The sequence below is a fragment of the Berghia stephanieae genome, chromosome 7 (genome assembly GCF_034508935.2).
Source record: "Berghia stephanieae isolate SIO BIC M18660-M18661 chromosome 7, UCSD_Bste_1.3, whole genome shotgun sequence".
Classification (NCBI taxonomy): Eukaryota; Metazoa; Mollusca; class Gastropoda; order Nudibranchia; family Aeolidiidae; genus Berghia; species Berghia stephanieae.
In genome coordinates, this window is record NC_088366.1 from 17,777,562 (window position 1) to 17,805,061 (window position 27,500).

At 36.4% G+C, this 27,500-nt stretch overlaps 1 protein-coding gene across 1 annotated transcript in view; it reads right to left on the reverse strand.

The window, feature by feature from the left end:
- The window catches only part of LOC144976477 (protein fantom-like), a 69,019-nt gene that overhangs the window by 23,134 nt on the left and 18,385 nt on the right, over window positions 1-27,500 (reverse strand). Inside the window, 19 exon segments of the mRNA XM_078920768.1 lie at window positions 266-469; window positions 1,405-1,574; window positions 1,577-1,625; window positions 1,941-2,095; window positions 3,637-3,796; window positions 4,603-4,697; window positions 6,613-6,742; window positions 8,770-8,839; window positions 9,473-9,588; window positions 10,775-10,852; window positions 12,983-13,057; window positions 13,935-14,036; window positions 15,904-16,022; window positions 17,618-17,735; window positions 18,815-18,921; window positions 19,716-19,855; window positions 20,190-20,263; window positions 26,333-26,479; window positions 27,209-27,341. Coding sequence (XP_078776894.1) covers window positions 266-469; window positions 1,405-1,574; window positions 1,577-1,625; window positions 1,941-2,095; window positions 3,637-3,796; window positions 4,603-4,697; window positions 6,613-6,742; window positions 8,770-8,839; window positions 9,473-9,588; window positions 10,775-10,852; window positions 12,983-13,057; window positions 13,935-14,036; window positions 15,904-16,022; window positions 17,618-17,735; window positions 18,815-18,921; window positions 19,716-19,855; window positions 20,190-20,263; window positions 26,333-26,479; window positions 27,209-27,341 — 2,242 coding nt within the window.

The following is a 27,500-nucleotide window of genomic DNA, read 5'->3' on the forward strand; positions in this document are numbered from 1 at the left end:
AGAATTACTGAGATTTAAAAATTTTTAATTTTCCACAAAATTTCGTATTGTCGTAAGTGGCCACGAAATTTGTCTAACATTAATAAAATTACGAAAAATTTGTAAGATTTGGCAGGAATGGTACCGATTGGCACGTCTGTCTGGGGAATGAATACATGTAACAACTGCCAACATTAGAACACGACAGAGAAGATTGGAAGGGAAAGTAAATCTACTGAGGAATTATCCAGAAAGCTAAATCATCCACCATAACCTTTGACATTACCATGGACTCGGCAACAATGGGACCTTCCACCGTCTTGTTGTCATTTTTGTCCATGGGGGTGGAGGTTGCTGAGGGACCTGCGGGTGCTGTGCAGGTACCATTTCGATGGATGTGAGGGCGGGGAGGAGTCACCAGCTCATCTCGGGTTGGGATATGGTCTGATGGGACGAGTCTCTGTGGGGGCTCATCTGGAGCCATCTCCAACTAAAAAATAGGAGAAACACTTCATGACTTTGGTTCTTTTCATTGCTTTTTTTTTTTTTCATGCTCTAAACCCTTTTTAATATATTTTATATTTCTCTTTGTAAAAACAAGCAATAAAAATATAGGACAAACCATGCTACCTTTTTAGAAAAGTGAGTGGAGCAGGCACTTATGTTGATAACAACAAGAAATGAAGTGAGTAAGAACGTGCCAGAAGACAGTAGAGAAAAAAAGTGCATCTTCAGTGTCATAATCAAATCACCTCATTCAAAGTCAACATGTAGTGAACCATTAGGGTAAGGTACTGGGCAGTAGCGATGGCGTTGGGGACTTGGAGTGGTGAATAGCTCATACAGGTGGAGTTGTCATACCAGTAAGGTTACAGGTTTGAGCCCCCATTGTCGACATTGAATTTTTATTCTCTATTGTCTTCTGGCACTTTCCTACTCACTTCATTTCTTGTTAATACCTTTTTAGGCACTACTACATTTTTTTTTCATTAGGTTGTTTGATTTTGATGGAATATTTCAACTATTATGTCTGTATCCAATAGAATGGGGTAAAATGTGTGTATGAAAACCTTTTCTACAAATTAAGTTTGGCTTCTAGACAGGGTTTGAACTCCAGAATCTCAATTTAATATAAAAGGTCTGATGCTTTATCACCACATTTAAGTGATGGATGATGATGACAAAAAAATAGAATGTATTTAAACTCATACCTAAGCGGATTTATGGATTATTCATGCTTCTCTGAAGCACCCAAGAGATGAAAAGCACTGTAATTAATTAAAAGAATATAAAAAAGGCTAATTTAGTAAACAAGGAAAAGGAGGGACAATATGCCAGTTGGGGTAATGAAAATTTGAAAATAGAGCACTAATCTTGCTTTAAGATTTGTTGAGAATAAATGAACCATAAAAATCTGTACTGTACCTCTTGAGGTTGGTGTTTGGGCACCTTAGGGGGGAGGTAGTGATACTGCCATCGCAACTCAACCTCTATAACACCGGCAGGGACCTTGCCTGTCCCCCTTGTTAGCTGGAACTCGCCGGTCACAGAGTTGTTGTGTGCCAGTGGCAGCAATGGAATTTCAGACACACCAGGTATGCTTCTACCTCTGGGTCTGTGTCATCAAAAATGAACATTTGGAGTTTCTGTTTAAAAAACACAACAAAACACATTCAGCATATAGATGACAATTGGACAATTTGACAACAAAACAACGTAGATCAATGCCCGTGTTGTACAAGTACGAGGAAAAAAAACAGCAATTATTTTTTATTGAACCAAGAAAGTATCTTTAGTTAAACTTAAATCTTTGCTGAAGGGGATAATATTGTGTAAGAGTAAATATATTTAGGACTTTTCAGTAATATTTTATGCTCCTCATGACAAATCGCTTACTATATTTTATTGGTACAAGTGATAGGTCTGATGTAACTTGTCTTATTTTTATTTATGTTACTTACAGCTGTCCTAAGATACTGATCCAGCTCAAAGGTGACAGGCACACTGTATATCTTGTGATCATTGAATTCAGGTTGATTGGTGTTCCTAAGGATGATGGTGTCATGGTCTGGGAAGTCCAGCAGCTTATAGGCACAGTATGGAGATGGTTGTACATCTGGGATTGATAGATAGAGTGAAAGGGCGTAAGTGAAAATGCTAACACTTACAGTATGGAGATGGTTGTACATCTGGGATTGATAGATAGAGTGAAAGGGCGTGAGTGAAAATGCTAACACTTACAGTATGGAGATGGTTGTACATCTGGGATTGATAGATAGAGTGAAAGGGCGTAAGTGAAAATGCTAACACTTACAGTATGGAGATGGTTGTACATCTGGGATTGATAGATAGAGTGAAAGGGTGTAAGTGAAAATGCTAACACCTACAGTATGGAGATGGTTGTACATCTGGGATTGATAGATAGAGTGAAAGTGCGTAAGTGAAAATGCTAACACTTACAGTATGGAGATGGTTGTACATCTGGGATTGATAGATAGAGTGAAAGGGCGTAAGTGAAAATGCTAACACCTACAGTATGGAGATGGTTGTACATCTGGGATTGATAGAGTGAAAGGGCGTGAGTGAAAATGCTAACACTTACAGTATGGAGATGGTTGTACATCTGGGATTGATAGATAGAGTGAAAGGGCGTGAGTGAAAATGCTAACACATACAGTATGGAGATGGATGTACATCTGGGTTTGATAGATAGAGTGAAAGGGCGTAAGTGAAAATGCTAACACTTACAGTATGGAGATGGTTGTACATCTGGGATTGATAGATAGAGTGAAAGGGCGTAAGTGAAAATGCTTAACACTTAGCAGTATGGAGATGGTTGTACATCTGGGATTGATAGATAGAGTGAAAGGGCGTAAGTGAAAATGCTAACACTACAGTATGGAGATGGTTGTACATCTGGGATTGATAGATAGAGTGAAAGGGCGTAGTGAAAATGCTAACACTTACAGTATGGAGATGGTTGTACATCTGGGATTGATAGATAGAGTGAAAGGGCGTGAGTGAAAATGCTAACACTTACAGTATGGAGATGGTTGTACATCTGGGATTGATAGATAGAGAGAAAGGGCGTAAGTGAAAATGCTAACACTTACAGTATGGAGATGGTTGTACATCTGGGATTGATAGATAGTGTGAAAGGGCGTGAGTGAAAATGCTAACACTTACAGTATGGAGATGGTTGTACATCTGGGATTGATAGATAGAGTGAAAAGGCATAAGTGAAAATGCTAACACTTACAGTATGGAGATGGTTGTACATCTGGGATTGATAGATAGAGTGAAAGGGCGTAAGTGAAAATGCTAACACTTACAAAGCATGGCCTCAAATGTTTACAATGGCTTGAATTTGGTGAAAGAAACGCAACATAAGTGTGTTGAAAGATCAGATAAGCTTAGTATATATAAAAATAGCATTCTTTGGCGAGAACCTTCTCTAAACCATAGTTAAATTTTTAAAAACTCTAAACATTATTGGTATCAATATCATCATCAATACTAAAATGAGCAACACTACCCCCAACATCATTATCACCATTAATGTTATTATGTCAAAGACAAAATGTGATAGGGCAACCCACTTCATCTTTCCTTTTTTTTTTTTTTACTTTATCTTAACTTATATGAAATTAGACTCACTTTGCCGTCTAGGCTGAAGCTTGGAGCATCGGATGACCTTGATATGCAACTGGTTGACATTGTCTGGGGGGCGTTGAGCTGCGGTCTCATCTAAGGCCTCGAGTGCTTGAGTCGCCATTCTCTCATTGGTCATCAGGTATCCCAGGGCCTTGGTACGTTCCTGGATACAAAATTTTAACAAAATTAAATTTAACAAGCTTTAAGAGAAAAATTAAGCTCTAAAAAAAATTGAGCTTTTGTACAGCGCAATATCCACTAAACATGCTCAAAGTGCTTTACAAGGGGTCCCTGTCCAACAGCAACATTTAACATTTAGGACAAGACATGACACCTCTTAGGCGATATGACAGAGACAAAAATGTTAACGGCCAGGTACTCTTTTTACACCTGAGTACGGAGAGAGAATGTGAGTAAAGAGTCTTTTCCAAGGACTCAACTATGCGCCGAGTGAGGCTCGAACCCTGGACCTTCCAATCCGAAAAGCGAGTGTCATTCACAAGACCAAATAGCCGCACAAATTTTACAATCTTTAAAATAAAAAAAAACAACCAAAAAAAAAAAAAAATCAAAATAGGTAATAAGGAACATTTCTGGCTCAAACCCTATCTCAGCCGAAATGAAAATCATGGACAGTGATACAATATGTAAAATCTGGTGCAGCAGTCTACAAATTGTCTCCTCTCGGTCTTTCAGAAAACACTTCACACCTGATCAAACCGACCCAGCTAAGCAATCACTGGTGGATGAAAAGAGGGATCAAAAAAGACTATATTTAAACTGTGAAACCAATGCTCACCCAATTAAACTATTAGAACTGTAACGACCCAAAATTGTCATTAAAGATACTTTCCCAAAGAAAAAAATATCAACATAGAAAGGTTGGACTATGTATCCGAAACGAAGGCAAAGATAAAGAGATTGGTAGAATTAGTTTGCATTGGGCATCCTTCAAACCTTATTACCTACCTTAAAGAGTCGGAGTGCCTGTTCAATAGGGACCCGTAGCCTGACCCAGTAGTCCAGGGTGCCATAACCTACACCTGTCTCACCATCACTTACACCTGTGGACACAAAATATGGAAGAGTCAATGACAAATGCAATAACCTTTTGTATTGGATGCTATGCGTAAAGTACCTTTTACCAAATCTATCAGACCCAGCAATCCAATCAGTGCTAGATATATATGTGTGTGGGGGGAGGGGGGAGGGGGCGGGCATCACAGGGAATTGAGTAAAATAACTTTCTTTGCCCATGCAATTGAGGTGTCTAATCACAAGCTTCCACCCTCAGTGGAACTGCTTACCTAAATACTTGAAAAGTTGTATGGTTACTTGTCCAAAAGAGCTAGATTTGGTGAAAAAGTTAATAATAAAAAAATGTCAGCTCTCCATCAGTCTGATAATTTTGGAAATAATTAAGCGTTTGTGGACAAGAGAGTGAAATCTTTCGCGTTTTTTTGGAAATTGAAAATCTAAACAATAAAATAAATATGTCGTAAAAGAAGCCTCAAATGCTTACAACACACTAACAGTTTTGTTTATAACTGCTACTTATAATCAAACTGTAAATATGTAGTTAGAGAAAAGCATGTAGAATAGATAAAACTTTCTTTAAGTATGAGAGGATCAGAATAAAATCAAATAAACATTGAAAACTGATTCTAATGTACAAAAACAAACAATTTAATAGGAAAAGCATACAACAATTCAGCAATAAGAACAAGTGCACAGATATATTTTTTTCACATAAACCTGCCTCCCAACCTAATTAAAATAAATAAAATAAAATAAAATTCCCTTCATTCATCCCATAGGGGAAATTTGTCTCTAGGGTCTATTCCAAGGGAAGACAGGAATAACCTAGGCATCAGCCGCAGTGCAGCGCTGCAAATTGAGCTATGGGTGACTTGCTCAAGGTCACAAACCGTAGTGGCGGGTAATCGGACTTGGTACCTCTCGGATACAAAGCAAAGACCGTACAGATGAGCCATGTTGCCCCTCAAAAATGTTGTGAAGACAAGGCCATGCTGCTATAGCACAGCATCAAACTGGCTGGACAGTGGGGTCAGCAAAAAAAAACAAAAACAAAAACAACACATCTGCCATCGAGATTGAGGCCAGTAACTTTTCTTGTGATGCGAGTCCTCTACAACCAAGTTATCTGGAATCAAAATAGGATTCAAGTCTGATGTCACGTTCGCCCAGCATCGAGCAGCTTGGTTCTAAACAAAGAAAATCGGTACCTACTATTTATCCTACATGCTGGCAAGAACTTTTCACATGTCATGTGATCAGAATGTATAAAAGTCAAAACATGATCAGATTTATAATGTTTTTTTCCTCTGGATACACTTTTATACTCGTCGAAGAAACATTTCATAAAGGTGTTTGCCATTGTTCCGATTATAACCAGTTGCTAAGTTACTATGCGTCATTACGAGGGAAGTGACGTCACGACTGTTGAAGCCTATTGTGAACTTTGCTTCATAACTAAATTCAACTCCATACTTTACTAGGTGGCCGATAGCAAGTCACCTCGACATAGCCCACTTTGTGGCACTGCACCTAGGATAATGCCTAGTCTTTGCGTGGAATAGACCCAAAAGACAAATTTCCCCTTGGGGAGTGAATAAAAGGAATATTATTTTACTTTTACTTTAATCTTACTGGGGCTCCCAATAGATCAGTTGGTAGAACGCTCGCTTCACACGCAAAGGGACCGAGATCGATCCCGGGTGCAGTCGAGATTTTTTTCTGATCCCCTTGTTCACCCAGCAGTGAATGGGTGAGTATGTTTGATTTGACGAAAGTACCTTGCGATAGACTAGCGTCCTATCCAAAGGATAGCAAGTAATTGCTATTGTCCGTTTCATGCTTTATAAACCAGGATAAACTCCGGCTCTATGGGCCGAATGGCTCTAAAGGACTACTTTAAAATATTATTATTATTATTATTATTATTATTATTAATCTTACCAGTGAGAGAGGCAGAGCCATGAATACGTCCATGTGGCTTATCAAATATGTCTGAAAACCTCAACTGGCAGGCAGCAACCGTACTGTAATCCTGGCCAAAAGACTGATGGATCTCCAGGGTACATTTCTCCTGATGAGGGTGGATGGTGGAACAGTTTTTTTGGAGAAGGGGAAAAAAGGAAGGAAGAAATAATCACATAAACATGGCCATGAGTTAAAGAATACAAAAAAAAAACCGTATTGTTCAGTGTTATAATGTTGAATTAATTAGAATTACGATCTGTTGTTTAACTCAATCAACTTTATTTCAACTCGATACAAGACAGACTTCGTTAGTCCGAAGTCAACATGAACACCACACAGAACAAGAACTCTTCTCCCAAGGAACATATAATAATACTATAATTGATGTGTGAAACATCCATACATCAAAACTAGAAACAATGTTATTACATTCAGCAAAGTGTGAGTTTGTTATTTTTGCTTGTTCTTTTTAAATTACTGTTTTTAAAAAAAAATGAAAATGATTTCATTGAAGCCTCATTACTACATCTTGGACATAACTACCATAAGAAATATATAATATTTGTATTTTCCTTCCAAAATAAAAATCAGTACTCATAACGTTTTCAAAAATCCGTATCAATTTCAAATGTGTGATTTCCACCTATTTTACATAAACGAATTCAAATACAAATCAAGTTTAACATCCAGTAGTCATTATCAATTAGAGCCTGTTGCATAAATGACCACGACTCTCCAATGCTGCCCATTATCTGATCCTCCAGATTTTGAGTATGGGTAATTTATAGCGGTTTTCCTCTGTTGATGTAACCAAACGTCTCAAATGGGTGTTATTTCGGGATGAACTTGATGTTTACAAATGAATGTTGACCTAAACTTAAACAGCTTGAGTTAAAATGGATGCCTTAACTAAGGAGAGTGGTTTGTTTTCTTCAAATATTAAAATATATAATTCTGATAATTCTGACTTTAAACTAAATTTTCTTTATCAGGTTCATTCTTACATAATACTTGACTGATACTATGGGTCACATCTTTGCCATAATACAAGTCTTTCCAGGGACATGTTTTAAAAAATTTTAGTTGTGATTATATGAATTGGTCATCTTTAAAAGCCAAACATTTGTGTTGGAGACCTTTAACTTTATATGTTATGTGACTTATAGTGTTAAAAGGGTATTACGTGGAGGCAAACCTAATGATTGAAATTTAACTTAAAGCTAAATGATTAATCTATCAAACATGACTTACTGACTTGGTGCCTTTCGGCTCCTAGTCATACGATTGGGATATCTCTTCTATCTTCTATCTGAGATCCCTCCACCTTGAGACAAGTTTGGACATTTACGGGTGTTTTTTTTGTTTAAGAAACAAAACTCACTTCCCTCAATGAATAAATTAGATAAAAATAAATTGAGCTTTTATATAGCGCAACATCCACTAAACGTGCTCAAAGCGTATTACAAGGGGTCCCTGGCCAACAGCAACATTTAACATGTAGGACGGGACATGACGCCTGTTAGGCTTTATGACAATGAATGGATTTGTTTTGTTTCTTAAACGTCAAAAAAACGTAAATATCCTAATTCTGATTATTTTGACTCTAAACTCAAGGTGGAGGGATTTCACATAAAGGATAGAATAGGCATCCCAAGCGTATGAATAGGAGGTGAAAGGCACTAAATAAGTAAGTCACTGAGAATCAATTTCCTTCTTCTAAGTCCTTCCTACATAATACCAGATTGACACTGTAGGCCACAAATGCCCAACATAGATCAATACAGCAATAATTTTCGCTCTCTTTATTCTATTCATTTTCAAAACGGAATAAATTGTCAATTTCAACTTCTGACCTTTGATCTGACAGTTCAATACTACAAAATATTAGTCCAAGTTTAAAGTAAAGTAAATTCAGAAACAACATGTAATGTTTGGTGTAAGGTAGCGGCAATCACAGCTAGTTATTATGATGCAATGTATGTCTGCTAAATTAAATGTAAAAATGCAGTTCGATGCTTGTATTGTAAGAGTTGGACAGTGACAATATGTTGTTATCATTTGATTTAACTCATTGCATATCCTTGAAAGATAACGATGAATGGTCTAATGATGTAATAAAAATGTTTTCATTACTCTCTGCAGATGGTGCAGGAAAAAGTCATCCACTTTGACGATGTATTGTGACGTGAAATCAAAGACAGGTCTGAGCAGAAGGAAAGAAGATAAAAAAAGTTTAAATTGTTATATATATTTTTTAAAATAATTTTTAAACAAACTAAAAAACAAACACTTTCGTTGGAAAACATTATGAGCCCCCCCCCCCTTCCCCCAAAAAATTCCAATAGATCTTAAGCTGGAGAAGAAAAAGCTTTCAAAAAATAAAAGTGTGAATACAGATATCAAGATGCAGTAACATTTTTCTGAAAACACATTTTTTTTTAAATCATGAGAACTTTAACTTAGGTACTTCACTCAAAAATATTATAATAGTTAAAATCTGGAGAGGAATCGTATAATATAGAATAAAATTAAATTATCTTTATACAATCTTATGAAAACTGCTTACAATTCATCAGAAAAATTTACATATCAGAGATGAGTGGTTGGAAGATAAAAAAAGCGTGGATTAAGGAAGCATTAACAATTTTTTTTATCGACTTATTTCAAAAAAGGTTTCTGGATATGGAATCAACGATTTCTGGAATATAGAGGAACCATTTTAAAAAGAACAAATCCATCAACAGCAAGATATCTTTGAGGAAAAAAGTTGGAAAAAATCATATGTATTACAGTGGCTTCCTATTAAAAAGTCTAGGATGCTGTTTGCAAATCTTACCTGGGACCTCTGACAACAGGAATTGACTGTATCTCAAACTCAAAGAATTCCCAGGTACAGAACAGAGATGGTTCCTCATCACCAATAACCTGCAATGCGTCTTTTGACAGACTGACCTGCAACATAGAGAATAACTTCCACTAACACCGTGTACCTGTGGGGCTTGGACTCAAAGGCCTCTGGAGCCAGACTGTATTCAAGATTATCAGACTTAATTGAATTAATTACAACCGTTGAATAAGACTCCTAATCGACAGCACAATACTTTCTGCCATATTGAAAAATTACTACCTACTGCGTGGAATAATATACTTACTTCCCAACTTACTCACTAAATTATTTATCTTCTTTGTGTCAGTTTTAATCTATGTTTCATACTGATGATACTAGCTTTTAAAAACAAACAAATATTGATAATTGCTTTGGATTTTTTCGTCAAAAGGTAGAAAAAAATAATAAATCCTGGTCTTTTGGCACAGCCTTATATCTGAATCAAAGATTTAAGATAAGCAGGAGAGTTGACCTAATATATCTGTAGGCTTGATAAGAAATGTTAAAATCAACTATTTTTTCCTGGAAAGTGGGGTTCAGAAAAAAGAATTGTCTTCTAATCATTAGAAAAATCTTGCTATTGTAATTGTAATGATGTTGATGGTTTGTGGGTAGAGATGTCAATATTAGCTTTGATGTTTGCCTGTACTAATATTAGCTTTGATGTTTGCCTGTACCATGTCATTCAACAACTGAGATAACTTGGCCAAAAATGTGTAAAGATGAATTTCAATAATAAAAGCAGAACTATCTAAAATATGTTGCCTGGCTGTCCAATTTTTTTCTGTACAACTTATATTTATATTGACTCAGTCTCTTGGTTTTTGTTTAATTTTATCCACTAGAAATATTTATTAAACATGCAGTATATAAGTTTTAAAATAAAAATACTAAAATAAAAGTTTCATTGCCATATTGATTATATATTTTAAAAAATAAAAATAAATAAATTTATTAAAAAATTCTGCCCTTCCGCCATGACATCAAGAGATATCATCGCCTAGGCATTGCATGGAGGATTATAGATGTCTGATGTCAATAGGAATAACCCATGTTGTCCAAGTAAGCAAATTGGGGGTTAATAATTTTGCTCAAGGAAAAAAACAAAAGTGCCTGAAGCGGGGCTCGAACCCGGGAACATCTGGGTCACAGTGTAACCACTCGGCCACTTCGCCCCCCAATTGATTATAAATGATGCAAATTATATTTCTGTTTGGATTTGGCATAAAAATAATTAAAAAGCAAACCTACCTTTTCAATGTGAATTTCAAACAAGTTTTGTCCTCTTTCTAGATTGACTGTTTCGTCAAAGTCCACCGATGATTCAACCTGAAAACAAATCATTTAAAATGACAAAGTGGCCCTAAATATCTACCAAAAAAAAAAAAAAAGCGCACAGAGCCACATAATTTATCTCAGTTTACGAGGGTATTTAAACAAACTTTTTTACTACACAGATGAACAAGACATATTTTTGCTTATTTAGGGGCTGGTTCAAAAAACGTTTTCAAACATTTTGACTAGCATTTGATCTCAGGGTTAGACAGATGAAGATGTGAAGGCTATACTTTTATACCGCCCAGAAACATGGCAAATTACCAAGGCACTACATCAGAAGATACAGACCTTCCTGAATTCCTGTCTGCGACCAAAATATACTGAATTAGATGGCAAGAAAAAAAATTAGTATTGATGATCTGTGGAAGAGAGTAAAGCAAGAGCCTATCAGTGTGGTAATCCACCGCAGAAAATGGAGATGGATTGGGTTCATGCTAAGAAAGCCACAGAACAACATCAACCGGCAGGCCCTTACATGGAATCTGCAAGGAAAGAGAAAGTGGGGAAGGCCCAGAAGCACATGGAGGTGGTCAACAACAAAAGAGCTGAAGATGTCTGGAATTAGCTTCTTCTTCTTCTTCTTCTTCTTCTTCTTCTTCTTCTTCTTCTTCCCTTAAGTCCAAAGCTTCAGGCTGAAGATTGTATGGCAGTACCTTCAGTAACAGGGGTTTTAGAGGGAAGTAGGGAGTGATTTTTTGCGAAGTCATCAGTTAAAAGGGCTTGTTTGCAAGTGATTGGTATGGAGTTTCAAAGTCGGATCGTGGAGGGGAAGAAAGAGTAAAGGTGATAGTTTGTTCTTGAGTGGGGGATTTCAACTGGAGTGAAATGGAGACGATGGCCCAGAGCAGAGCGGGATGGAGGAAGGCGGTTGACGGCCTATGTTCCATGGGGAGCCCAAAGGCTTAAGGAAGAAAGCAAGTAAGTAATTAACAATTTGGACATGGCTAAATGTTTGTAAAGGATTGACTTGACTGATCATGAATAGTCTCAAAAGATAATTTGGTCCATTGTGATTCATCAGACTGCAAGAACACGATTTCTGATCTTTGAAAGATTCTTCTCTGTCAATGCCTAAACTGACTGACCTGAGCATGCTTCATCCTTGATGTCAGAAAAACTTACTTGAACTTTCGTACCCAAAATTTGGCAACAAAAAAAGAAAAAAGAAAAAAGATGGTGCCTTGTTCAAATAGACTACTTTCGTTTCATCAAATATTCCCGATGGTTTGTTTCCTTTCTGATGAAGATATTTAATTACATCTAACATTTAAAGTCAGTCATTTGAGATTCCCCATAGTTGCCATGCCCTGCGCTATAGAGTGAAGAAAGGTTCCCTTTTGTAACTTCTATCTACCCCCACTGCATTTTTGTGCAATAGCTAAAAAAAATGGCAATTCCCATTCCATATCCTGCTCATGTATGTAATAATTCAATTTCCGGAATTTCAAGTGCCTAGATTGATTCCGTCATGCTTAGGAAGATTCTCTTTTGCCTGACCCCTATATATCATGTCAAACGTAGATTAAAAATTGATAACTATATGGAAAGAATAGTCTTTAAAAAGGTACTTTCCACCAGGTCAAACAGAGCTAATTAATCACTGCTGGGCGAACCATGGGGAAAAAACAAACCTAGACTCAATCCAAAATCAATATCAGCCCTTGCTGTATCATTGAGTCAAATATTTGACCTGTTGAACTGTTCAAACTCCCCATTCTGCGATGCCTGGAAAAAAATCATTCCCCTCTAACTCACAAGATATTGGTCTTATCAAATCTGTGAGTAATTTTCATGTTTAAGTTTTTTTTTAAAAAAAAGAGTGTTCAAGAAGAGAATGACAACAAAACTTTTGAAACAACCAGGTAATATGAGACTCACAAAAGTCAAAAAAGTATTATGTCAGTATGAACTATATAGGAAAAACCGGGTTTAAGGTTAAAGTGGTCAAAATTAGGACATTAAAACTTGTGTAAGTTTTAGAAGCAAAAGACACTATCTTTAATGAAAGGATTAATTTTAAATGGTCTTCTAAGATTTAAATTCATTTTTAAGCATCAAGTAAAGACTAACATAATATTGTTTTGAGATAACTGTCAGAAATCCTAAATCAAAATGGCTTACATCATCATCCATAGGAGGGGGGATACGGTACTGCTTTGTTCCATAAGCAACATCTCTCAGCTGGGCCTCTAATTTCTGAAAGGGAGAGAATATAATAAATTGTATCATTAGTCATCGGCAAAGAATAACAAATACTTGTGGGAATAACTTGAGATGGAAGAGAAGGGAAGAGTAAAGAGACAAAGCATTTTTAATGATATAGGCAATGACATGGGTTAAGGACGCAAATAATTATCCATTTTTTTCACCCACGACTGGTTCATAATATCTCCTGTCTGAGAATTGTGTCCCTGTACATTTCAAAAATGATCCCGTTCAATATGTGTGAATGAGTGCCTGGGTATAGTAGTAATGAATATTGTTGAGATGGCTAAAAGAAAAAAAAGGTGTCTAACAATTAACGCGTTCTGTATAAAATGAAAATGTGGTTTCCTATGCCCTGTTTGGGGGTATTAAATGAAACCTTGTGAAGTGCACTGTTGTTGAGCATTGTAAAACTGTAAAAATAATATAATATAATATAATAAATGTATATCCATGGATGTCATTCTAGCACGATTACACATATAGTACATCATTATAACCCAAACTTGAGACTACAAACCATCTCAAAACATACAAAATACATGACGTAAATAAAAGTGGCCATTCAGTTTAAAGCTTAGATTTACATGGGAAAAAAACTTATCTATAAAAAAAACATTGATTTTATTTTATGTGGTAATTAAAAGCTGTACATAACTTTGACAACCCTTAGCGCTTTTACAAAAATAACAATAAATTAATTTTTTTTATAAACCACCTATATAGCAACATTTCAAATTCAATGCATTTTCACAAGGCCCAATTGAATGCCTTCTCTGATAATCAAATGAAATCAAATATACTTAATTCATATCAGGGATGAATTATAGGATGTTGTCATTGAACTGAGAGATTAGTGTCTTCCTACCTTTATTCTGGCTGCACGAATGTCCAAGAGACGGGCATATTCCTCCAGCTTCATCTCGTATTCTTTCTTTAATTCGTCCATTTTAGTGGACGACAGGTTTATCTGACAAAAACAACAAAACATTCACTTGTCCTTAAAAAAAAGAAAACAAAACACCTTCAGTCTCTTTTAATGAACCTTTGTATGCAGGATTCCATTTTACTCATATTCCTCTGATATCTCGTTTTTACAGTTTCCACCAATGCAAATGGAGCTAAAATGATGTGACAGTTCTCTTAATAAGAATGTTAAGTCTGAAGTAAAAACCAGAGGGAAAAAAATGAATGGGAGAAATTATTGTTTGTATAAAATCAAGACAAACTGCGGAAATATTGAATAAATTTAGTAAAAACAAAAATGGATGATGGGCATAATTCCCCTTTGTGGACACAGGGACAAAACCATCCATATAAATATGTGCTTGATTTAACTAAAGTAATTACAATATAATTACAAAGGAACTGCTCACTTTACTGATAACAAACAAGAATTGGTTCACAAAGGTCAAAATATCTTCTGGCATCATTTCAGCACCCTCACCCAAATGCAAGATATATTTGTTTTGTTTTCCCAATTATTCTTTCAGACATTATATTTATAAAGATTTATTTTCTACCATAATATTTGTAGCTCATCACCTCAAAATGGTATTATGTCAGGTTAAACTAGGTTGTGAAAATTGACATTTAAATTACCGAATTTTATTTGAATTGATAAGCATTTATTGAGGAGAATAAATATTGCCCAAAGTACAGTGGGACTCAAAAATTGGGAAATTCTTCAATCAGGAAACCCAATCAGTTTGAAGGACAACTGAAATCTCTATTTCTCAGGCAAATTGAGAAACCCTCTGATCAGGACCATTTTGGCAGAGAGGGACATTTCCTGAATAGGGCGGTCCAACTGTATCAACTTTGCTGTGCCGTAATGATCAGAATTTACTTCAGACAACCGTATTATCAAATTGATACTGTGGGTCACATTTCATACCAAATATTCTTTCACTATTTTCCCTTATATCAGTATCAATGCCCACTCCTTCCAATTTTCTTTCACTATTTTTCATGATATCAGTATCAGTGCCTACTCTTTCAAATTTTCTTTCACTATTTTTCTTTATATCAGTATCAGTGCCCACTCCTTTAAATGTTCTTTCACTATTTTTCCTTATATTAATATCAGTGCCTACTCCTTCCAATTTTCTTTCACTATTTTTCCTTATATCAGTATTGCCTACTCCTTCAATTTTTCACTATTTTCCTTATATCAATATCAGTGCCTTCTCTCAATTTCTTCACTTTTTCTTATATCAGTATCAGTGCCTACTCCTTCCAATATTCTTTCACTATTTTTCTTTGTATCAGTGCCTTCTCCTTCCAATTTTCTTTCACTATTTTTCCTTATATCAGTATCAGTGCCTACTCCTTCCAATTTTCTTTCACTATTTTTCCTTATATCAGTATCAGTGCCTTCTTCTTCCAACCTTTATTTTCATTGTCTTTACTTTGTGACCAAATTTGTGACCTGCTGCATCAATATGGTATTAAGTCAAATATTAAGAAGTCGAAACTTTTGCAGTTTGAGAAACTACAGTCATTCTTTACCTTAAATTCAATATTAAGCATTTGGCTCATAGACCATAAAAGATAACACAGGAATGCAAAGTGTTGCAATTCATTAAATCTATGATTGATATTAATAAATAAAATAAATAAAATTCCCTTTATTTCATCCCATAGGGGAAATTTGTATTTAGGGCCTATTCCAAGGGAATACTGGAATAACCCAAGCGTCAGCCGCAGTGCAGTGCCACAAATTTGAGCTAGGGCAACACAGTGGTGGCTGATCAAACTTGGTACCTTCCGGGTACGAAGCAAAGACCATACCACTGAGCCATGCTGTCCCCTATCGAACAAAAAACAAAGCTAACCTCTGTCTGGTAATCCTTGTTGATTTTATGTTGCACCACCAGCATGTTTCGGGTTTTCTCCAACTCATGGACAGTCTCTGCATATTCCGCCTGCAGTTCCACTAATGCATGTTTGTGATCTGTGAGGTTTTAAAAAATTCAACCATAAAGTATTATAAGTCAACTAAAAGAATCAGAATTAAATAAATAAAAAAAAAAAATTAATAAAACAGTTGTAAAAAAAAATATTAAATAAGTAAAGAAATATGCAATAAATAAATTAAAAAAATAATAATCAATAAACAAATGAGGAAATTAATAAATAAATTAAATTAATTTTTTAAATGATTAAATAAGTAAAATATATAACAAAGAAAGAAAGAGATGAATGAATAAATAAATAAATATAAATTATCCGAAGACTACCAGTTCCTTTAAAGAAGATGTTGAAATGTTTCAAACCATAATTTCTCTAAAATTTAGTCGGGTTATATCTGCAGACAATACTAAAAACCAGTTAGAGTGATGTGACTCCAGCTTCAATAAAGAGAAAATCATATCACTGTTAATGCTATCATTTATCATGTCATAAACAGTAAGATCTGATTAAAGGTAGAGAAAAAATTGAACCATGTCTGTAAAAGATTACAAAGACAAACCATCCCTTTGGGATTACGCATGACAGGGCCTTTAAAACAGAGCTGCGGAGTTCAGTTGTTAAATAATTTTTTTAAAAGGCACAAAAGGAGATGGAGAAAACAGTGTTAGTGAAATTTGGAAGGAAAGTTCCTGTCAAGGTAAATTTGCTTTTTGTTTATCATACTAAATCATACAATTATTGTTGTAAAATAACCTTTATAGAATGATTGCGTCAGTTTAGATACTAATTGACAAATATACATTCTGACAATTTGATACCATTGTGTGAATTAAGAGGAAGAACCCGCCGTTGAAAATTGAATTTCAAGTTCAACATGGTGTACAATATTATGTGGTCATGTGGTATTACACTTGCTTTCGGATTGGAAGGTGCTCGCTCAGCGCATAGTTGAGTCCTTGGAAAAGATTCTTTACTCACATTCTCTCACTGCACTCAGGTGTAAAATGAGTACCTGAGAGTTAACAGCGTTGTCTCTGTCCGAAAAATGGTATTATCGCCTAACAGGCTTCATGTTTCGTTTTGCTGTCGGTCAGGGACCACTTGTAAAGCGCTTTGAGCACATTTAGTGGATATTGCGCTATATAAAAGCTCAATAATTTTTTTTATTACAATATTATGACATTAAAAGTTTTTTTTTTTTCATTTTCTATAATTAAATTAATTCCCACAATAAAAAGCAAATTGATCAGAACCAAACTTCATGAGTTAAACTAAATTTATAATAACTAAAAATTATAAACATAAAATAATTAAACTCCCCTTATTCAAACCCAAAGGGAAATTTGTCTTTAGGGAAGACTGGAATAATTCTGGTGTCAGCCTCAGCGTAGTGCCTCAAGTTGATCTAGGGTGAAGTGACTTGATCACTGGCTTCATAACATGGCAGGAAGTCGAACTCAGTACCTTTTCATCTCATCCCACCCCCATAATAACCAGATCGAGGCAGTATGTGATATTTGTGATTGATTTGCAGGCCAAAACATGGGAGTATTTTTCAAAAAATCTGCAAAACTGAACGGGCTATGGTACATCATGAAATATTTACAAGCAATTTGTTAAGAAAACAAAAAATACCTTTAGTCAACTCGTCATCGACAGCCTGTAAAAAGTCTGGAGGTTTCTGCTCTCTCTGTTTCTTTTGTTTAATTAACACCAGAGCTTCTTCTATCTCTGTAAAATCAACAGTGCTTTCCTGGTAGAATAATGTGAGGAAAAACAAAAGAAGCAAAATTAATGAAATCAGGATATTCTAATTCCTATTATTTACAACAAAATTTACTGCTGTTTATGTGCTCGATTGGTGAAAGCAGTAAGATTAGATCTCTGGTTAGAGTAACATCGCATCCCACTATTAAAGGGCCAAATATTCTAACAAGTGATATGTAGGGTATAAAACTACATCAAACTTGGCAAAACGTTAAAGGAATATAAACAGACGTTTATAGAATTCATTCTCTATTATAGGGCAAGCCACTAAATCCAAGGCTAACTCCATATCAAATCATTGTTTCAGTGAATTAATTATAGATATATGAATAATATTTATCCTCTATATTTTCTTTACATTTTGACTGACTCACTTCGGCACTTTTAATTTTAATTTTCAAAAATTTCCCTGACTGTGAATAGTTTTCTTGGTGAAAAAAAAAAGAAAGAAAATGAGAACAAAATTGACCAGGAGACCTTCTAAATAAAATAAACCATTTTGAGTTCACAGTCAAAGCAATATCTCAATCTGTGAGAGCTGTAGATAAAATCCATGATGCTATAGTCGTGATTCAAGTCCTATCAACAGTGATTGGGTTTGCTAGATCTGTCAGAAATTTATTTTTCTTTTTTTTTAAATAGAGCTTTTATATAGCGCAATATCCACTAAATTTGCTAAAAGCGCTTTACAAGGGGTCCCTGGTCAACAGCAACATTCAACATTTAAGATGGGACATGACACCTGTTAGGCGATATTACAATTTTTCGAACAAAGACAATGCTGTTAACTGCCAGGTACTGATTTTACACATGAGTACAGTGAGAGAATGTGAGTAAAGAGCCTTTTCCAAGGACTTAACTATGCACCAAGCCAGGCTCGAACCCAGGACCTTCCAATCCGAAAGTGAGTGTCATACCACTAGACCACATAGCCGCTTTGCAATAAGCTTAAGTCATATCCTAATGGTAGCAAGAAATCATTGCTGTTTGTCTAGTCTAGCATTACAGAAACGAGGATAAATTTTTTGAGTCATATGGCTCTGAAGGACTGATTAAATGGCTTACCTTCGTGAAGAACTTCATTTTCTCATTAAGATCGTCCATCTGTTCTTTCAAGCTGAAGTATTCAATCTGGAGCTCTCTGTGCTCAGTCTGCAACTTTTCATGGGCATCTGGCAGAGTCAAATGAAAATAATCAAATTTAAAAAATAATTTACATTGAAAATTATTTTGAGATTAAATAGATTTAAGTTCCAGTTCAAGGCATTTATTACTTTTCATGTTTTATATAACGTCATTTGATTTTTTTTTAAAAGCGAGTCCTTTCAGAGCAAAATCCCGTGCAGTCACTAAGAAAGAAAAGTACCAATTACTTGTCACCCTTTGGAAAGGATGAAAATTTAAGAGTTTATTGCAAAGTACTTTCTGCAAGATCTAAGACACGCAGCTTGGTGGGCAGAGGAATTATCTAAAATCGCTAAATTGGAAAAAAGATACTAAAATCATCAGTTTATTATTCTCTAAGGTTTCAGAATAATCAGTTCTAAGTGGCTCATAGTTGTCATTTCTCACCAGATTTAATAGAGCAAAATAACTGCTTTCCAATAATAATTGACTATTTAATTAGGTATAAGGGATGAAGAAAACCTAGAAATAATATTAGCAATAATTGGAATCAAACCCCACATATCCAATCATCAGTTCAGAAGAAAAAAAAAAAAATGCATTTGAAATCTCTTTCATTTCCCCGGCAAGGGCACTTTTCTACATCCCTTATCTTACTAATAATTTTCTTAATCTGCTACAGATTTTTCCTGAATATATTTCACAATGCTAAGTCATATTGTTAGTGACTACGAACAAAAACAAAACAAAACAACCCCCCCCACCCAAAACAAAAGAAAAAAACAAAAATAAAAAGAGAAAAAAAAACAACAAAGACTCAGGTCAAGACAGGGAAGGATACCTCGCTCTGTGGCATATCTGTCAATGATGCTTCCCTTCTCCCCAAGATCTGATTTCATGGTAGCCTCAAGCTGGGCTATCTGAACTTTGAGGGCATTCTCCTTCTGACGCCACTCCCTCTCCCTTTCTAGATCAAAGGCACTGGAGATGAAAGAATAAGATTTGAAAATTGTTCAACTTGCCTGCAACTGAAATAATCACCTTGTTTCTGGACACTAATTTAATCCAGTGTCTAGACCTGCCAACTACTATGAAAAATGCGTTGGTCAATTTCAGGCTCAAAACCCTTCTTTAGCCAATAAAAAGGACAGTAAAAACATTATTACATTACTTAAAATCCAGGCTGTTGATAGAAACTATTTGACACATTCAGTTGACAGATACAAAGTCGAAATGTCATTTTGTTAATTTATAAAGCCGCTATTTCACTATTGTTTGAAAAAAATGTATGAGTCAAAACAGTTTTTTTCCTCACCTTGACACCAATTTTTCATTAGCCTCTCGCAAAACCTCACACTCCTTCTGGAGGTCAGTGACTTGTTCTTGAAGCTGATAGGATGAGATAGCATAGAAAACAAAAAGCGTAGAGAGGATCAGTTGTAAAGAGGCATTTCTTTTTATTTGCCCTAAACCAATAATTCCAATACTTTATAGTAGTAGTAGTAGTAGTAGTAGTAGTAGTAGTAGTAGTAGTAGTAGTAGTAGTAGTAGTAGTAGTAGTAGTAGCAGTAGTAGTAGTAGTAGTAGTAGTAGTAGTAGTAGCTTATGGCTACACCTCCAAATTCATTTCATCAACCCAACTTTCGGAAGTCTTTTTCTGCCCCAAAGAACTGTTTTATATCCACCTGCAAGTTTAGTTTCTGGACAATGGAGGACTGACTATACTTTATAGTGTAAACATAGAAATCCCAATTGTGCAATAAAGTGAGAAATTATAATTCCCCATTATTTCACAAAGCTCAATGTGCTTCGCACATTGTACATCATTTAACCCTTATCAGATGAGATGAAACCAAATTTTGAAATAATGCATCATGTAAAGAGGTCATAGGTTAATAACCTGTCACTCAGATGACAAAATATTGCGTTATTAGAAGCAGTAGGCCATTAGGCAAAGACAGCTTTCAAAGGGAGGAGACCCAAATATGTAGATACGATAACAAAGGATTTAGTACGATTTTTTTTTTTGGTAATATTATAATTTTTCTTTCTCAAGCGTGAATGATGTTGAAAATGATAAATACATGATATCATCCATCCACTGTTGACCATGTTTCTGAGTGATGCATCACAGTTTATACTAGAATTATCATCTCAGTTAGTTATATAATGCCGACTTTCACTGATATTTGTCTGATACCTTTTTGAGGATATGCATAGGATGCATGCAAGCTTATTTTATACTTTAAATTAAATAGCCTCAGGCCACATTTAAGCTTTTACTACTTATTAAATAGAAAATTATAAGTGAAAATTAAATTGAACTAGAATCTTTGACAACGAAGCCTTCAATTTGAAACGGTCTTGCTAATAAGCTTAACCATAAATGGATTATTTTCCTTTATAATAATTGAAATTTCTCTATTTTGATTTTTAAAATGTATAGTGATCTATTTTTTTATTTATTATTTTGTACGAGTCTGATTTATTTATTACCAAGTGAGCAGCTTTAGGAATACTGATTTGTTCAAAATGAATTCACGACTATACTAATTTAAACGGCTCATTTAGTTTAGTTTCTCGATAAACGAGAGAGAGAGAGAGAGAGAGAGAGAGAGAGAGAGAGAGAGAGAGAGAGAGAGAGAGAGAGAGAGAGAGAAGACTATGTGCGACTTACCAGTCTTTATTTGTTGTGCATTTGTGGATGGCCGGAAGAGCAGGTGGCGCACCCAGAAGAATGGTCTTCCCCAACGATCAGTGCTGGCTCCAACACTTTTCAACATATATACAAATGATCAGCCTGAGTTCCCAAGTATCCGCCGATTCATATATGCTGATGACCTATGCCTCGCAACACAGGATGTGTCCTTCCAACCAATCAAGAGCAGACTGACAAATGCCCTAAACACCCTTACAAAGTACTACACTAAAAACTCGCTGAACGCCAACCCAGGGAAAACACAAGTGTGTGCATTTCACCTCAACAACCACCAAGCCCACAAAAAATTTAACATCAAGTGGAATGGCCAGACATTAGAGTACAGCTACCACCCAGTGTACCTCGGAGTGACGCTTGATTGGACTCTGTCCTTCTGAGAACACGTGAGGAAGACCAAGGCAAAAGTGTCCACACGTAATGCCCTCCTTGGAAAGCTGGCAAACATGAACTGGGGAACTGACCCTAAAACTCTAAGGACCACAGCATTGGCCCTCAGCTACTCAACTACGGAGTACTGCTCAGCTGTATGGGCCCGATCATGCCATGCCTCCAAGCTAGACCCCGAGCTCAACAATGCCTGCCGAGAGAGCAACACCATTACCACTGGTCTACCGTGCAGCAGGAATAGCCCCACCACACATCCGGAGGGAAACTCATGCCCAAATACAAAAATACAAACAGGAAATGGACCAGAGACACCCCCTTCATGACCACAATTGCCCCAAAAGCAGGCTCAAATCAAGGAAAAGCTTCCTCACAGTAGAGAGCCTTCACCCAGACCACTCAGCATTCTCCCGCCTAGACAAATGGGTAGAATGGGACAAGACAGCAAACGATGCCCTCCAGCCCCCAACAGAAAAGCTCCCAGCAGGCACAGACTTCAAGAGAAAAGACTGGGTGGCGTTGAACAGAGCTAGAGCAAAGGTGGGAAACACCGCCACCAACCTCTTTAAATGGAAAATCTCACCGGGCACTGAATGCCCATGCGGTCACCCCAGACAGACCATGGACCACATCCTGTCCGAATGCTCGCTGGGACCTCAATGCACCAATGCTGACCTGAGGGAATGCAACCAGACTGCCCGGGACTGGCTGACTCACTGGCGCGACAAGATATGATGATGATTTGTTGTGCAATAATTGCCTATCCATGTGCATGTACTGGTTAAAACCCCGTAAGACTCACATTTTTAGTCTTTTAAAAAAAAAAAAGATTTCTGGTACTGCCACACACAATAATGTTCTTGACCAAACAAGATGATAGAGGCATTTGTGATCCCTAATATATGAAATTTGATGTCAATGGCTGAGCAAAATGGACATTTGTCTTATAACAAAATCAAGAGTTGCTGAGCATAAGTGATTGAAAGGGTGATAATGATTGCATAATTCTGGCCCCTGCTTTGTGCTCTTGGTAAGCACTTAACACACATAATTTCATTCGAATAAGGTGTCTACCTAGCTATGGTCAGTATGACATGAAGCAAAAGTGATTATACAAGGCAATTCAAACTGATTTAAATTGGAAATCAGATTTATATGGCAATCTTGACTTGACTTGACTTAGATGCCTTTCGCGTCTCGACCGAAAGATCGGGTCGCCTTGGCTGTTTCCAGTATTTCCTGTGTGAGGTGTCTCCAATATTGCCGGTCCTCTGCTAGGGTTCTCAGATTTTCAAGGTCCCCTGCCGTTATGAGACTAATGCTTTGTCCAAGTGTTGTGAGGTTTTTGTTTAGGATCACAGGGAGTGTTGTGATCGGTCTTCCTCTGAAAAGGTTCCCGTGTTTTTGGAAGTATCCCGACATGGCTTGGTTAGCTGGTATGTTTTTGTCCCTGCGTAGTATGTGACCGAAAAGTTGCCATCGTTGTTGTAAAATGTCAAGGGAGATTGGTCTTTCTTTTTGATCTTATAGAGTGATTCATTTAGATCTTTTTTGGGTATTTGATGTCCAGTACCCTTCTTAGCTGTGTGCGATGGAAGGCATCCAGATGTTCTTCTTCGATTTTGTCAACGCCCAAGTGCCGCAGTTATACAGAAGTACCGGTTTTACAAGAGCAGGTACAGTTTCAGTTTGTTTTTTCTCTTTATTTTGTCACCTCTAATCCATACATTGGTGAGTTTACTGAGTGCGGCGTTTGATAGCTGTTTTCTTCTTTGTACATCCTCGTGTCTCCAATTAGTGAGCCGACTTTCTTTGTTCTTTTCCATTCCTCTTTGTTCCTCGATATTGTTGTAAATTCGGTTTGATTGGCATTGACTTGGATGTTATATTTCATGAGGGTATTTTGTATGATGTCTATATTTGCTGGTGTTGATCCAATAAAATCGACATCATCTGCATAGGCGATTTCTCTAGGGATTGCATTCTCAATATGAGTCGTTGGTTTTGGAATGACTTTTCGAACTTCTTTCAGAGCGTGTTCTAAGTATATTGTGAACAGAATCGGGCTCAGACTATCTCCTTGGGGGGTCCCGATGTTACTTTCGAACTGCGTCTGTTTTGTGGCCCTGTATATCCTTGGTTGTATCTTTGTGTTGCTGAGGAGAAATCGGATTATTCGGAGCTCGTCTTCGTCTACTATTTCTGTTAATATCTCCAAAAGTTTTCCTCTGTCGATCGTATCAAAGGCTGCGGACATATCTATTCCGTTATTGTTATGGATATGTTTTCTTTGAGTGCCTTTGCTGCCAACCATTTATGTGTCCATACAACGTCCGATGTGCTTCGGTCTTGGCGAAACCCGCTTTGGCTATGTGATAGATATTTTTCTATTTTCGGTCTAATTCTGTTGAGGACAATAGTTGACAGTGTTTTTCTTATGGTATTCAGTAATGTTATTGGGCGCAGGTTGTTTACGGGTCCTTTCGTTTTTCCTGGTTTTTGTATTGTAATTAGGACACCGCTGTTTATGTCCCAGTCTTTGTGTGTTGAGAATGTTTTGTTCATTATGTTTGCAATGCTCAGATCAGGGAGAGGGTACTGCATTTCAGCAATTCAGTGGGAATTTCATCTTCGCCTGGGGATCTGTTATTGTTTAGGCACTTTATGCTATTTCTAACTTCAGTTGTTGTGATGCGGTTGTTTAGGTCTCTAGGGTTTCCTGAGAAGGGCGATATTTGTGAGACTTGTTTGTGAAATTTCTGCTGGAAGTGGTCAGTTACAATGTCAAGGATATCGTTGGGATTTGTTGTCTGTTTGCCAAATTTATCCTGTAGTTTTGGGTTCTCGAATGGTTTTCGGTTCAGAGATTTCGTCGCTTTGAACATAGACGATGCGTTATTTTTGGACTTTTCTATGTCTTCCACTTTTTTGTCTAATTCCTCGTTTCTGTGTTTTATTGTAAGTGATCGAATTGAATGCAGTATTTTGTTACGTTCCGTTTTCAGGTTTATTATTTCTTCCGAGTCTTTCGATGTTTTGTATCCTGATCCTAAGTTCTTTTTGTTGCCGCGATAGATCGTTAATAGCGATGTTAGGCGTTCATTTTGGTTTGTTCTTAGTTGTATTAATAGAGCCTGCACTTTCTTCCTCCGCATATTTCATTGCCGCTTGCGTCTCTTTCCATTCATTGTTTGGATTGCTGTTTTGCTTTATTTTCCATAGACTTGAGTTAAGTTCATATTGGTAATGAATGCGACATTCTCGCTCATTTTGCCGTGTTTATTTTGACTGCCGTTTTACCTTTCTGTCTTCGTTGTCTGTACACATTTATGTTGAAATTCGTTTTTACAAGTTTGTGATCGGATGTTAGCAGTGTACCACCGTATGATCTGACACCTGTTGACATTGAGCTTCGGCTCAGTGGATAGTCTTATGTTTCCATTTATTCACTGTGTGGAATCTTTAATTTTTACCTGATGTGGACTAATCTTAATATTGGAACTTTTCACTTAAGATCTATTAAAAGTAACATTCGAGAGGAACAACTGTGTCATGATTTAGAAAGTTATAAAATCGATGTGTTGTGTTTACAAGAGACGAAGATCCAAGATGGCGTCGACCAAACAATAAATGGTCACAGACTGCTGTGCTTTGCTTCCAGTTCACCTCACTATGGTGGTGGATTTCTCATAAATAAAAACTGCAGGGATTGGACTAGTAACGAATGGAATGTCTCGGACAGAATATGTGTTCTTGAGCTTAAGTGTAAGATCAATTCAAGGAACCAGAATAACAATAACAAAGACGATCACGGTAAGAAGACGTTCACTATCTCAATCGTAAATGTTTACGCACCAACAAGTCAACGCCAAAACAATACCCAGAGGAAACTGATAAATTTTACAAAGACCTAGACGATACATTGAACAAAATAGGAAACAAATCAATATTAATAATTGCTGGAGATTTTAATGCCAAAGTAGGAAAACGTCTCGACAGTGACACACTATGTTTAGGATCATACTCAAAAGGAAAACGTAACGATAACGGAGAAAAATTAGTCCAGTTCTGTGAACAGAGAAAACTTTTCATAACAAACAGTGCTTTCAACCACCCATCAAGACACCAGACAACATGGGTAGGACAAAGGAAAAACCAAACCCAAGACAAAATGATAACAATACACAACCAAATAGACTATGGCAATCTGAGGGAGAAAATGATAGACTATAAAGTGCACTCAGTATGGTGAAATCAAAGCAATGCTCTGTACATACATTTGCATTTTTTCCTATCTATTTGCAATATTATTTCAAACCAGGCACCTCTAGTCATTGATTTCAAACCAGCCTCACCTCAATAGCCTTTTTCTGATTGGTGCCGGCCATCTTGAGCTCATTCTGCAGTCCGAGATTCCTGTTCTGTTCCTCCTGGAATTGAAGATTGAGGTGTTCCATTTCTCGAAGGATTTGGTCATGGCTCTGCTTGACAGCCCTGCTGCTCTGTTAGGATGAAGAATGAAAACCAAAATGTTAATCTTTAACCCTATATTATTAATTCCATAAGAAAATCTGTCTTTAGCATCTATTCTATATCCATTTAATAAAAAAAAAAATGTTTTTAAATGAGACTGAAATAAAATACAGGCTTCAGCCACAGGTCAACAGTGTAAAACATAAAAGGGCTATTGGCTATGTTTCTCACTCAAGGAAAAAAACAACAAACAAGAGATTTCCACAGTGTTACGCCAACCCAGCTCCTCAAGGTGTGTGTGCAATCATTTTTGATATACGCCTATCTCAGCCCCCTTTGAACAAGCATGTTTAAATCAAATCATGAAAATACTAACGAAAGAGTGAAAATGGAGAGGCTTCGTCTTCAGGCTGCCCCTACTGTTTTCTAATCAAATCATGAACAATTTACAAAAGTTTTTTCCTCTAATTTTCCTGGATAATAAATTTTATAATGTGCTGCCAAAAAATGCAAAAGAGATGTGATTCAGAGATTCTTACAATAAAAACCAGAGTATTTATATAGTGCAATATCCACTAAACATGCTCCAAGCACTTTACAAGGCGCCCCTAGCCAACAAGAACACTTAACATGTAGGACAAGACATAATTGTAAGGCGGTATTACAATTTTTACACTTGAACCCTGGATCTTCTGATCTGAAGACAAGTCCCATACCACTAGATTACATAACTGAACAGTTTTTCTCTTCATCGTTACCTCCTCCAAATGCTGGTACTTGTCCTGTAATGCTATCAACATGGTGGATTTCTCCTTAACTTCTCGTTGTAATTTGATCATGTCGATGTTTTCCTGAAGATTCAATCTAGAATTGGAAGACAAACAAAGAGCACTGCAATCAGATTATAAATTTTCATATATATTTGTGGTCAATCATCACGAAACAGCAAATTGTCAGGACCAGCCTGACCCTTTACCCCTGCAATCTTGCAGACCTTTGGGAGGAGGAAAGACTACGGAGCAAACCTGAACGAAACTAATGAGTGGATTG